Genomic DNA, 14,734 nt, shown 5'->3' on the forward strand with positions numbered 1-14,734 from the left:
AAAAAAGCAGCACTGGAACAGGTCCCCAGAAAGGTGGCAGTATCTCCGCTGGTACTTGCCTGGTGTCTAGTTTACACCCTGTGTTGTTTCCTACCAATATCTGGAAGGTGATTACAAAGATAATGGAGCTAAGGTCTTCTCAATAGTAGCAGATGATGTGATCAAGGGTCAGTGGCAACAAGCTGAAACTTGGTATGTTCAGGCTGAACCTCAGGAACGAGCTTTTTACCAGAAGGGCAAAAAAGCAGCACTGGAACAAGTCCCCAGAAAGGTGGCAGTATCTCCACTCTTGGAAGGTTTCCAGATTTGGTTAGACAAAATTATGGTGACCTGAGAGTGAGTCAGAGGTTGGAGCAGAGACCTCTGGAGTCTCCTCCCAGCATCACTCCTCTGATTCCACAGCATCACTTGAGATTCCCTCAGTGCACCGGCATCTGCTGCCCTGGCCTCACCTGCTTCCCTTACTAGATGGTCCTTTGGCTGCTGCTTTTGTCTGCTGCTGCTTCTCTCATCACAATGAATGTATTCTCTCCCCTTGATGTCTAGGCCTCTGCTCACTGATACCTCCTTATCTGTCATCACATAGTGATTTAGCAGGTTTTGATCTCCCTGAGTAGGAAAACAGATCCACAGTGCTCTCCCAGCAGCTGTAGCACCACTGAATGGCTCCCTTGAACTCGACGCCTTCATGGTAAAGCTGTGCTTTGTTGGAATATGTGGGTGCCCCTCTGAGAGCATGGATAGTGCTGGAAAATAACCTGTAGGGCCAGGGAGCACAGGTGAGTGCACCTCAGACTGGCAGGGACTCACAGGGTGTGCTGGTAGGTGTGTGATCTTACCCTGGAGAGGCAGTGGGAGCACCAGGCAGAGCAGCTGGCCACATCTGACAGCTCAAGGCCCCTAAGCATAGCTTCTTCAGGAAGAGTTAATATTCCTTGTGAGGCTTTTCCAAGCAGGACTGAACTGGTGGGTGAGGAAGGGACTGGGATGCAAAGGGTAAGGCTCTATCCAGACCTCTGAGCTGTGTCTGGTGGTTATCATGGTTTCCTGCAGATGTGTATCCACGATTTTAGGTGGCCACAGCGAGGGTAAGTTCTGTTACTGTGAGGAGAGGAAACAGACCAGCAGAGAAGCAGCCAGCTTCTCCCTGTGTGTTTGAAAGACAGAGAAAATTCAGTTAAACTCCCTCAGAGCTCATCCATTTCCTTTCTCGCAGCTTCTTTTATCCCCACTGACGTTTCTTCCTGCAAAGCCAGGGCTGAATTGGCAGCTGCTGGTGGCACTACACGCCCACTGGGCTAAAGGGGAGCTGGAGCTGGCTCATGACACTGCAGAGCAACCATCTTCTTTCCAGCTGAAGAAGGTTTTGCAGGGAAGAAAAAGAAAAAAAGAAAAAGAAAAAGAAAAAGAGAAACCCACTTCAGCCTCCAAGTTTTTCACAAAGATAAAGGAGTCTAAAAAGCAAATATGCAGAGAGGTGACTGCTTTCAAACACTGCAGGTTGGGAAGGTCTCCTCGACCCCAGTGGTTGTGCCTCATTTCCCTGCTGCCTCCAGGCTCCCAAGCTTGGTGCAGGAAGAGTTTATAGGTTTAAATGTAGGGTTTTTTTCCCTGCAGCTTTGTCAGAGTGAAAGTGAAGCAGCTCTGGTGGCAAGCGTGGGGCTTCTCTTGCACCCCCACCCCTGTAGTGAAGGTCACCCAGTGAAAAGAGGGTCCTCCCAAAGATGAATGCTCTTCCAGAGAGGAAAATGGTACAGGGTGAGAGGGATCCACTGACAGTCAGTATCCATCCCCCATGCAGAATCCCTGCTGTGTGTGGTCTAGGATGGGGAGGAGGTGGACCCTGAGATCCCCACACACAGCTTTCAGCAGGCTGGTGAGGGCCCTGCCCTGTGTCCTGGCTCATGGTCACTCTGTGGCTCTCCAGCAGGGTCAGCACTGTCCTGCTGCTCAGAAAAACCCACTGCAGCAGCCAAGGAGGGAACACAATTGGCAACAGGTGACCAGGTGGCCAAAAGTCAATGAGGCTGTATTGAAGCTGCTGAGAAATGGGGACCCATCCCTTGGCTGCAAGGACTGAGCCTGGGAGACAAGAGATCTAGCATTTGTTCGTGTGTCCACCCCAAAGCACCAAGCCCAGCAATCACCCAGCTGTGTTTGCCAGTGAGGAAGGGAAATGCCTGGGGGGCAACAAGAGTCCCCTGTCCTCAGGAACTGAAACTGCCCTGCACCCTCCTACCACTGCTCCCAACACCCATCGTCACAGGCTGCTCAACTTCTTTCCATTGTCACAGACTTTTGTACTGTGCTACCAATAAATCAATTCCCTGTTTACCTCCTCCAGAACTTCCCAAGAGTTCACGTCATTCCAGCAGTGGCATCATTTGAGAACGATGTGAAGACTAGTCTGACCTGCCCCAAAACAGAAATTCCTCTCCCAAACACACATTTCTCCAGGTACTGGCAAAGCTGAGATGGCCCCTCCAGCATCGCCTCCTGCCTCAGCATTAGCTCAGTCCCAGCACAGGCTCCAGCCACCTAGAGCTGCCCATCTCTGTGAGTGCCCATCTCACCAAGGCACCAGGTGGGCGTCAGGGGCAGAGGGACAAGTGCTTCATCCTGCCCAGACCTCCCCACACCTCATCTACCCACCATGGGGATCAAAACCTCTGAGTCACTCCACATGTTCCTGGTTCCCCATGGTTTCTTTCTGGTGTCCTCTCATACCCATTCTCTCTGTCCTTCTCTACCCTTTCACTTCTTCAGCTTTTATTTAACTCCCTGAGGCTCTGAGGGAGCAAACATCTCATTTCCTTCAGGGGAAAAGAGATTTTATGAGTGAAGGTGAAGCAACAGAACAAAAGTCTGTAGCAAGTGGGCTGGACCCCAGTGGACAGGCACAAGAAAGTGGCCAAGCCCCAAGGAGTTAGGCACACAGCTGCACCCAGTGTTCAGCTGGATGCTGAAGCTACTAGAGAGCTATAGCAAAAAATGCTTCCCCCTGTTGGAGCTGCTGGGGTTGGCACTCTCCTTGCTGATGCCACATTGCTCCTGCCTCTCCTTCTGACCCAGCAGGGAACAGCAAGCCATGCCTGCAGTTTAACGAGTTATGACACATCAGTGCAGCCAGCAAACCTGGCCCTGGGCCCGTGTGGCTTTGGCTCACTTGTTTCCCGTCACACGTGTGACAGGAGCACGCACACGGCCACCTGCTGTGTTGTTTTAGCTGTGACAACTCACTGGGTCCTCCACTGCTCCAGACAACGCAACATCAATGACCCTTCTCTTCCTCTGCAGAGCAAGGGACATCCCAAGGACAGGTGGGGGATATTATTGCTGCTGTCATCATCCCTGACCTCTTCACTGTGCTCAGGAGAAGAACAGTGGGAGTTTAAAATGCTGAGCTTCTTCCCTTGTGGTCGAGATGCAGAGAAGAGCACCTGCCTGTCCCCTGCACTGCTGCTTAGAAGAGATGGAGGGCAGGATATCCCAGGATCCTGCAGGGAGAGGATGAGCTGGAGACTCATTTCTGGTGGCAGGCAGCATGAGGTAATGTTTTGCACTGCTTTGGTCTTACTGCATTTTACTTCTTTTATTGTTTCTCTCTTCTTTTCAGATAAACCAAAGCCTCAGCAACATGGAAGGGCTTCAGAATAGAGGACACCTTTGTGCCACTCACCTGCAGTCCTTTGCCTCCTGTCCCTTGACACATCCTGCTCAGAAAAGCCAGCCCTGTCCAAATATTAACAGAGTGCTTGGCTGGTATGGGAGGGGGAGGGCTGCCCTTGGTGGAGGAGCTGAGTGACCATGCAGGGATGGACTCACAGAAAAACAGATCTTTATCCAGGGAGGGCAGCCTGGACAGCCTCAGCTCTGTGCTGCATGGCTGTCTTACAGGGAACAGGCACACACTTTTATTTTTCTCTGGTTTCAGAGAAAAATACATCGCATACAGGTGTGTTTGTATGCCTGCATACATGCATGCATGATGTGGAAATGCAGGTACAGGCATGTATGTGTACATGTTGTAAGTAGATACACAACATGTATGTAGATGTGTACCTGTAGATGTATAGAAGTACATTACAAGGCATTAACCAAGACCTTTATGTATTTATGCATTTTATGGGTGAAGCTGCGCATATATGTAGGCAAAAATTGGTATTTCAAAATGGTAAGTCCTCAAGCAGGGGAAGTTATGGGTTAAACTGATGGCAAATCAAGCAATCAAAAAAATAGGACTCCCCAGGTGAAAGCTGCAATAAAATTTTTATTTTCATTTCACTGCTGGGAGTTTACAAGATGAAGAAGATCTGTGTCTCTGTTGTTGTGAAAAAAAAGACAGACACAATGCAGCCCTTTAGCCCTTTTCTGACCTAACAGGGAATTTGAAGGTTAACACTTAGAAATCTTGTATAAAACCAACAGCGGGGGAAAAAAGCAGAAGGAAAGGGTATGGAAAGAAGGTACATGGCACACAATAAAAGTGAGAATTTATGAAGCATACAAGGTGATAAGGAGCATTCAAAATAATCTGGAAAAACTGGATTGCTGCAAGTGCTAACGGCACTTGGAAGCAGCTTTTTTCAAAATATATTGAAAACTAAGAAATAGCAGTGAGAGCCTAGGCTCTTACTGGGTGGCTACAGGTAAAACTGTTGATAGTGATGACTTTTGATGGAGGCTTCTTGATACAGAAAAGTTAGTCATTTGCATACAAAAATAAATTGATTTGTGTATTCACAGTACAAGAGGATCATAAAAATCTTCTTCATCTTTCTGCAAACTAAGGAAAGTTTTAACAGCATCTACCAAGCATAAGTATTTTCACATCAGTATTTGAAGCAAATTTGCATCTCAAAATCATAGAAGTATTTGACTGAGGAGGCATCTGGCCCAATGGACTTTGGTATACTAGAGAAATTTAAAAGTCCTGGTGTACTAGAGAAATCCCAAGGTCTTGGAAAAACATGTGCCAGTGTCCAGAGACATAAAGTGAGATGACACCTGACTGTTAGATGGTTCTGTTTTAATAATCATAGGTAAGAGAGGGTGAAGTTATTACAAGTTAGCTAGCAGATGCTCCAACAATTAAAATAATTTTCATAATTTAGTATTTAAAAAAAAGTTGTGAGAAACAAACCTGACTTCATTCTTTCACAAAATAATACATTTGGTTGATGAAATCACTGGTGCAAACAAATCAAGAAACTTGTAAACTCTGAAGAAAAAAAAGGATAGCATCTGTATACATCACAATTTGCATTACATGGATTAATTAGCAGCTAACAGGCAAAACTTCATTGTCCAAAAAGAAGAACCAATCACTGCTGAAAATATGTGTCTCTCTGCAAGAACTGTGCTGTTCAATAATTGCACCAGGAGATACAACTGTAAAAATCATTGTTGATAAAATTCGCAAATGTCAAGGTCAGTAGCTAAAGGAGAGGGAGTCCTTCAGATGTGCACGAGTCACCTGGCCAGGTGAACATCCCCAGCCAAGACAGGATGCTCAGGGGTGTTAGTGGAGTCTCTTCAGGTCCTGCACCACCATGCTCCCTCAATTCAATCCTTGAATCCCTCTGAGTTGTCTGACCTGTGGGAACACCTAAGAGTGACCAGGGGCACAGTGTAGCTGCTGGTGGAAGCGGTTTTTGCTCATATCCTTTCCTCTTCACTTTTGGTTCTGGCTCAGGACTCACGGGAGCTTCGTGGACGCCCCGCTGGACTCGGACAGCCCCGGACACCCCCAGGTGGGAGGTGACCGCTGGCTGACTGTGCAGACAGCGAGGAAGGACAAGCTGCCAAGAGCAGGAGCCTCGCTGGCAGCCACTGGAGAAGCCACCGTCACCTGTGACCGACAGTGCGGAGCTGAAAGCCCAGCAGAGGCTGAAGCTGCAGCACCCACCCACAGAGCAGCCGCCCACACGGCTCTTCATTATCCTGAAAGCCTGGAGAGGGTCCAGAGCAAAATGACAGGAGCAATCGGGAAGGTCAGACAACGCCTGACAGGGGACACACTCTGAGCCATTGCTCTGGTCTAGCTAAACCAGTATGTCTCAGTCACAGCACAGAAAACACAGAGTGCTGGGGGCACCGTCACCTGGGCGGCAAGGCACGGTGAGAATCAACCACAGCCAGTTTTGTGCAGAGTAAGAGTACTCAGAGCAGTAAGACATCACATCCCCAGCAGTGAGGATGACTGTCCTAGCTAGCAGTCAGCCAAAGGGGTAGACTATCTTTCAAGGTATTCAAATAAAGGTCAGGATAGTTTTTTCAAGCTGTCCTTTCATAACAACAATTATAAATGTATAATTTAAAATTAATTACATCATTGAAAAGAGGCACTGGGTAAAATTCCAAGGCCTGCATTACACCGGAAATGAGAGCTGGCAGTTTGTCTGCCTTTTTGGCCCATAAACTGACTTGGAAGGAAGGAAAAATAATGGAGATATGGAAGAAATGCATTAGGAGTGGCCGTATTCCTCATAAGGAGAAATATACCATGGCATTTGATTTTGTTTGACTACCTGCTCTCTGATACTCCCCACTGCAATTACTGTATCCCTGAAGGTCTCAAGCTGGATTTAAATCACAAAAACAAGTGAAGTAGATACTCTGAAGCAGAAAAAAGTAATACTCACTGATAAACAAGGTGACCTTGTGCTTAACAGCAATATTCATTCAATTTTAAATATAAAACACATTACATAAAATGTCACTGAGAATAAGAGTGCATCAAATATAAAGTTGATTGCATTAAGAAGACAGGGATAAATAATATTAGTCCTTCTGCTTCTCTGGGAGACAGCCACGCTGCCTTCCAAGGTCAAATGTGCCGTGGCCAAGTGCCACATGGCATCACTGCCTGGCCACGTGGATCATGGGGCAGGAATCTGGTCATCATCTGATTAGCTGCTGGGCACACCAGCCCATTGTAAGGCACACTGTGTCAGTGCAAATAAATATTAAATTTAGGCCTTTAAAACTAGCTCCTTAGTAGAATTGTTGGATACAGGATACAAAATTTTATACATGTTTTGTCAACCTGCAAAACAAAAGATTAAGTTCTTTGCACTCAAGCCAACAAAGATTACTTGGAGGCTGTGGCTGCATTGTTTTGTGGATATGGACAAGCCAGAACATCTAAGGTGGTATTAAAAGAGTAGATATTTTTCAAAGAGTAAAGCAAAGCTCAAGATTATATTTTCCCCATAGGTTCCATGTGTTTGATTATGCCTCTGCTCATTCAATTTTAGTTAGCAAAATATATTCAGCCGTTTAACTACATTGGTTTAGAAGCACTTTATGAACAGAACTGGAGCTCAGCTGCCTCCAAGAAAGCATACACTGAGCAGAGGTAAATAATTTAAATAAACTGTGTTTGCTTCAACCTCACATTATATCACAGCCACACATTCTGCAGTGCTTCCAAAGCCGTGGGCAGCACAGCTACGGCAGCACAGGCACCGTGTTCAGCCAAAGCCCTTTTCTGGAGCTTGGCAGGCACAAGAACAGGAGAGGCCACTCCCAGCCCTCCAGGTCAGTGTGCTGGCCCCCACCAGCCACGCACCTGCCACCTCTGTGACACCGGAATTCAGTGTACGTGCACCACAGGAAAGACAGGGCTCACCAAGGATTGCTTTTCAAGCCGTAGAGATGTCACTCCAGAAACACGTGAGAGTGCTGGATGGAGCTCTGAGCAACATGGCCCAGTGAAAGGTGACCCTGCCCAATGGCTTGGGACTAGATGATCTTTAAGGTCCCTGACAACCCAAACCATTCTCTGATTCTTGGCATCTCTGAAAATGCCAGAAGCCTTGAGAGTTGTGCTCACCCTCACATGTAACTGCGGTGAACATGCCAAGTTCACCGCAGACCAGACTGCAAAGAACGCTTTATTGGGTCTGAAGGGTTACAAGGATACAACTCCCTGAAGAGTACTGAATTCTGACCAAAGGCACGTCCTCACTAGTGCTTCGTGTTTGCTTCTCCTAGTGACACCAATCTTCTGCACTGAACACTTTCTCTGACGTGTGCTTCACCTGGACTTCAGTAACATGAGCAGTGACAAGCTACAATGGACAACAAAGTGCCTGTAACATTTCATATTCTCTGCCTCTCAAAAAACCCACAAACAAAAGAAGAAGAAAAGGATCAGTCTTTTTATTTCTCAAGGCCTCCAGCTCTGAATTGTGTCCCGGACAAACACAGGACTCATGCTTCCCTCCAGAGCGTGATATATAACATTAAGTCAGTCCAGCTCCCACCCACTGCAAAAACATGCTCCTCCTCCGAGGTCAGTTGAAAATTCCACTTCTCTCAGCACACCCAGGTGGGTTCCCATGCTTTTCCTTCAATGAGTGATGAGCAGATGCTGAAAAATGGCAGATATTCTCTCCGGGTTAAAAATTAACCAAGAAGTTCAAAAAGCCTGTCTGGAGTGGAGAGGGCTGATTTCAGGCTCCAGGAGCAGCAGCAGTTGGCAGCAGCCCCTGGTGAGGAGAGACAGCAGAGCAATGGGGAACATCCTCACCCATGTCCTCAGGAAGGTTGCAGCATTGGGAGCTCCTTCTTCTGAATCAGGAAAGGAGAAAGGAGAGGAAAGAAACACAAACACAGCCCTCTGTCTCTGCTGCTGTCCCCTTCACCCCTTGCTGGGTCAAAGCACCTGGACCACCACATCTCTTTTGTCCTGCAGCAAGAGCCAACCACTCCACAAGTCCTGGCAGGCTCCAGTACCACAGGCAGCATTCATCCAAACATGCATCCAAACCTTCAGGAGCGGACCAGAGCACACATACTGTCAGGTTGGCAGAGGACAGTATGGATGTCCTGCTGGAGACATAAGCACCATGGAGTAGTGTGCCAGGCTGCTCCAGACTCTCTTAGTCTCTAGCTGTACTAATCTCTCACTTTTTTATTCATCTGGAGCCCAAACAAGCCCCAGAAACTGTTCCACCACCTGCCCCTGGCCAAACTGGGGCATCACATTCGGCCCTCTCCCCTCCTGAGGCACCACGCTGGGGGTGGACATTGGCTTACACACTGCTCGGAGCAGTTTCAGCCATTTTACTCCAGAGATCCTTTAAGACTCTTGGACAAGTGCCATTGCTCCCAGCAAGTTGTTACTGTTTGCTTTGTCAGTGTGTAGAACAGCCTTTTCCGGCAGCCGCTTCAGTTTCAGACACGTTGGCTGGCAAACCCCACCCTGCTGAAGAATGGGTTCTGCCACCCTGATCTCATCACTCAGCGCTTCACACAGGCTGCAGAGGTGTCTGGGATGGCCTTATCTCCCCTGGGCACTCCCTGCACAGCCTGATCACTGTTTTGCCCTTCAGAACATCTGGCAGGTGCCTGATGCGTTTCAAGAGAGATCTGTTAGTTTTGATTCCTTTTCCTAGCTGGTCCTTGTTTGACCCAGCTTACTGCCTTTCTATATGCAATATTACAAAGTTTCTCTAGTTTTCCAGTTGTGGACAACCCCAGATGCTTTTTGGAACTTCCCTTACCCCACTGGACAAGTGTTTCTGTAGCCCACAAGCAAAGGTGGGCTACAGAAAAGTTCTCCCCATTTTTCAGCCCATGAACGTGCCCAGTGACTGAGGATGGCAAAATGTGGCAGGAGTGAACTCAGGTGATGAAAATGTGAAAGGGGTGACACTTTTGGACACGCAGCAGAAAACAGCTGGGGCATCAGTGCTGGGCGCTGGAATGTCAGAGAGAGGGTGAGAGAGGAGTAAGAGGGAACAGCAACCCTGCCCCAGCAGGTAGTGGTGTGGTGACAAGAGGAGGCAAAAGGGCTCAGGGACAAATGAAGGGCAGTGGCAGGGGGCTCTGTGGGGTGGTAACACTGATTTCCCACCATATCCAGGTGCAGCTTGCAGAGAAGGAGGGCACAACTTTCTTCTCTTTTTGAATTAGTTCACTACTGTTCTTGCCATTCAGCTCCCTCTCCTTCCCTTGTTTTCAATCCTACTTTTTGTAATTTTCCATTTTTTAAAACAGTTCTGAACCCTGTGTTCATTTAGTATTGGTTTCTTTACAAATTTCTCGTTTTTCCTTCTTTAATATTTCTGTACATACCTAAATCATCCTCACAGACCTGTCCTCCCATGAAATACCATCAACATTTTATTAAGTCTTTAGCATGAGAGATCAATTCCCTCAGCTGATAAACATGCACATCCTCATACCAGGAGCAAATACTTTGAGATTCTTTACTGGCAGGGGATATGAAAGACAAAAAGCCTCAGATCCCTTGAAGTGGACCATTTTTCAAGGTAGAGAGGAAGATTCTTTCTCTAAAAAAACAACCTATGTGTCTCACTTAATGCAAATCCCTTCCCAACCCCAAAATTCACCAAGGTGTACAAACTTCTCAGTACATGAGATGTATCTGAAGCAGCTGAAATCTTGATATAGAGTTAAAAGAAGAAATGACAGAATGGAAGAGTGATTATAATGAAGAAATGTCACTCTTCTCACTATCACTAGAAGTAGTCACATGGCTTGACTACAATTCACGTTTTGTTGGCCAACCTTTTCTGCTTAAAAGAAAGGATGAAACGAACAGAAAAAAATTAATATGAATGAATGCAGATATTCTGAGTCCTACAGAGGACAAACATGAGATTACTGCTTTATAAAAACCAAGACAACACCAAAGAGTATCTTGTTACCTAATGCTTCACTTGAATTTATCAAGCTACAGCTTGAACAAAATTTAGGTTCTTTGCCTCCTGGGCCATTCCAGACCTTTCAGACCATTTCCAGACCATTGCATCACTGCTGGCCTGAGATCTCGCAAGGGAAGACATAAAACCTCTCAAGCAGAAGAATGAATTGAACATTGGAACAAATAAAAGGGAGACTGGAAAGTGGGGGTGATGCCTTCTGCTCCTCCTTTTGAGAAGGGTGTGGTGGGAGGTGCTCCCTTGGGCCATTTGGCTATGAAATCTGGCCTTGCCCAGAAAAGAATCAGGATTTACAGATTGACTTTTCTTCTTAAGGGCTTAATTACATTTGGATTCCCTTTTCAAGGGTATAGGTTTTGGCTTGTATTCCAGAGGAGAGATCACCATCAGCAGAGCCGAGAAGCAGAAGCAACATGAAACCACTGGGATGGGAGTGCCTGGGGAGGGCATTTGGAGAATCACATGAGGCAGTGTCAAAAATCAAACTGAACATAAGCAAGGCTGTCCTGTCACCAGCTCTGGTAAAGCTGCAGGCAGGCAGCAGGGAGCACTTGTGTCCACCAAGCTGTGCAGAGGCAGCTGCTGCCTCGGGCTCGCAGGGGACCAGCCCCAGCCCTGCCATCTCTGCTGGCTGGGGAGCAGCAGCTGCCGGATGAAAAACTGGTCTGAGGTGGCTCCTTCTGCCTCTGATCTCCAGGAACGGGCAGGAGAGATCAGGAAAGGGGTGGGGACAGAGAGCCAAGGAGTCAGGTGGCTGTGATAATGGTTATATTGTTCGGGCTGGAATGAGGAAATTGAAGATTTCACCTGGGGAGAGCAGGGGAGGGTGGGGGGACGTCAAAGAGGCTCCATCTTGATTGCCCACTTATTAATTGCCCCTCAGGACAAGGCAGATGCAGAACCAGTCCTATAGGTTTGCTGGCTGCTGTTCCAGCCTGGACTGTCCACCCAGCTTCCAGATGTGCGTTAGCTTAGCTGCGCCACTGGGTGGGAATTTTGATCTGGCCATTCCCACACTGGGTCCCATAGCAGCAGGACTGGAGTGAGATCGGTGTCTGGGGAGCTGTGGATCTGGCTGGGACATCCTCCATGAGAGGATGTGCAGCAGAGGTAGAGTTTGGTGACTCTGATTCTCTCGTGCAGGGTCACAAGTAATGAAGATGGCAGCTGGCTTGGACACAAAGTTGTGTGGCTAAAGAGTCTGGGTCGCTGGGCTTCTTCAGCACCCTGCCTCATACACCATTTCCAAGAAACAATATCCCTTACCCTGAAATATAGATGACAGATGGGAGTCAGCTACATCTTTCAGAAGCTAATTCAGGTTTGCCAGATAAGTCTTCTGGGGTCCACCCACCTTGACTTCATTCTCCTAGGAAGAGAGACTGGGTTCCCTCCACCCAGTCTCCAGCAGGACTTTCTCAGTCCTACAATATTTTATTTTCATGATTCTGCCCAGTAGTTTCCCGTCTTTCATGCTGAAAGGTACAGATAACACACAGAGCTTCAGTTTTCCCCTGGGGCTCCCTTTTGCTTCACCAGAGTGGTTCTCTGCAGCCACGCTGCTCCTACAAGGTACAAATGAAGACATGCACTGAGAATCAGCTTCCTGGGGACATGAAAGAGAGGAATTGTGTACATGGACATGCTCTTGCTGCTTATTTGGGACAGACACCACTGCTGCCTGGCAAGTTACATCAGTAGCAAGAGAGAAGGCATTCAACACCTAGAGAGAGGTAGAGTGGTCTGCAAATCCCTGATGGCTTTTTAACAATGACCCTCTTTGGAGATCACCACCTCTGCTCCCAGGGAGCCCCTGCACCCCGAGGGAAACACCTCCCTGCTGAAGACAGCAGTCTTTGGATGTGCAGCCTCACATCCACCCATCTTTGCCACCTACTGTGCTGGGGCTTCTTTGGCCAAACAAACTTACAGCAACATCCATGATGCTATTCCTTGACTGTTCAGATCACTAGTTTTAATGCAGAAAAATATAAGCAGTGCAGGTTATCCAGAAATAATCCCAAAATAATCACTGGCTTTTGCTTTGTTGCAGAAGGAAAGTACAATTGAATTTACAGATATATGAAAGAATTAAATGGATCAAAGGTCTTACAAGCAGCTCAAAAACATGTATAATTTGTTACACTTGGAATCCATACCAGAAAGGGAGAGATTTTTCTTTGGTTTTTTGGTTTTTTTGGTTTTTTGTTGTTTTGTGGTTTTTTTTTTTTTTCCCCATGACAGCAGGGACAGTAGCAGTGTGTGGAAAACAAGCTTGTTCTATTTTAAAATGTTATGTGCACTACAGATCATTATCAAATTCCTACCTGGGCAGATAATCTACGTAGCTGGTAAGGAAACATTTCAAATTTGGTGCCATAAAGAGTGATTCATGTTTACTCAAAGGTTGTTCAGTAGCAATAAAAAGCAATCATGCATTCAGAGCTTGTGAAGATGAAATATACAGAAGCACTGCCCAGAACAACAGGGCGCTTCCCATTTCACAAGAAAAGGAACTAGTGACAAGGATCTTCTCAGCATAAAGCTCCTTGGATTTAAAATGTTGTTAGAGGTGGAGCAAATATGATGAACAAAAACTTCCAAAGATGATTTGTAGTGCCTGATGGAAGATCTTTCATTCTGTTGCAAGACTTGGGATTTCAGAAGACAAATTATCCCATAATTGCTGAGCCTGAATAGCAGTGAGGGTAATAACCATCACTGTCAAAACCAGTTCCATCAGGTGTGACTCACCTTGATAGGTCAATACCTCTGGATGGAAATATCCAGAAAGTTGTGGATGGGCAAAATGCTCAGAAGACTCTTGTGTGAGGAAAGCTTGAGGGAGGGGTGAACCCAATCACCTAAATGATCAACAGGAGTTGCTTTTGCAAACTGCACCAATAACTCCTTACCACTGACTTCTGTTTCAGTGCAGTGTGCCTGAGGAAAATGGTACCATTTATGACCAACAAGCTGGGTGAGAAAATGGTCACTTCTGTGATCTACTTCATGTACACACTACGAAAAAAAAAATAAATAAACCAGCACAAAAACTGGGAAGATGTAAGTAACAATTGAAAAAACCCAAGCCTGAAGAGTTAGCAAATTCTGATATTCTTCTGATGGAGACTGAGACTGGCAGCCGAGCTGGCAACAGGAGACTTGTCTGCATTGACTCTAAAGTATTTGAGGAATCAAGTGATAATTGTGTTTGTAGCGATGTTAAAGATAAATTTTTGGTCCCTTTGTGCATTGGCAGTCGATCTGCAGCACGCCTGTGTGACCATGGGGACACAGGCACTTTTACAGAGCCACGGCCAAAGGTGATATTCGCACGGCTGGAAGTCACCTCAGGGCTGGTACCTGCTCCAAGGTGTGCCCCAGCAGCAGATAACGCACAGCAGCCGAGCAGCACACCGGGGGGACAAAGAGGGAAAGGGGAATTGCACAGAGCACAGCTGTCACGGCCACTGGAAATGGTCAAAGGGCCAGTAAATGACTTTTCAATTCTTAAAAAACCCCAAACAACACACGGGTAAAGTCTTCTGAAAAATACATTTAGATGTGTATGTGTACGGAGAGATGCACAGATACATGGGTATTATCATTATCTGCTATTCTTGTCCAAATCTGGTCAAAGGCCAAAAGTTCTCCCAAACAACATGGTGATGGAAATTGTCAGCTATGACAAAATGCTGGGAAAATTGTTTTAGACTGTCATTGAATACAGCAAATCAGTCCAGATGTCTGAGGTCTTAATTATTCCTCACCTCAAAAGAAAACAAAAAATGTAAGTTACCTTTGTCTCACACCAACAAAGAGGACCATATTTCTGAAGTAATTTGCAAAGATCAGTTGAAGACAATTTAAAGTCCTTTTACATACTATGGAAATCAGAGAATGCCTACAGGTCACCAAATTTGTCTGTAGTTGCTAGGTGGGTCCTGTTAACTTAAATGAGTATAAAAGATACTCATTCATAAAAGGCATTTTCAGGGGCAAAATAACTTTTGTTACTCCAGTAAGACAGAGTC

General features: G+C 46.5%; 1 protein-coding gene across 3 annotated transcripts in view; it reads right to left on the bottom strand.

Moving 5' to 3' along the window:
- Nucleotides 1-4,295: 4,295 nt before the first annotated feature.
- The window catches only part of VAMP1 (vesicle associated membrane protein 1), a 33,901-nt gene continuing 23,462 nt past the window's right edge, over nt 4,296-14,734 (bottom strand). The window contains exon 5 of one of the 3 annotated variants that reach the window (XM_041463880.1): nt 4,296-5,596. In XM_041463880.1, coding sequence (XP_041319814.1) covers nt 5,439-5,596 — 158 coding nt within the window. In that variant the 3' untranslated portion in view covers nt 4,296-5,438. Of the gene's footprint in view, nt 5,597-8,195; nt 8,496-12,098; nt 12,263-14,734 lie in introns of those variants that run through there. The other 2 variants (XM_041463883.1, XM_041463884.1) reach the window with 2 other exon arrangements.

Source organism: Pyrgilauda ruficollis, unplaced genomic scaffold (assembly GCF_017590135.1).
Source record: "Pyrgilauda ruficollis isolate IOZ18807 unplaced genomic scaffold, ASM1759013v1 scaffold17, whole genome shotgun sequence".
NCBI lineage: Eukaryota > Metazoa > Chordata > Aves > Passeriformes > Passeridae > Pyrgilauda > Pyrgilauda ruficollis.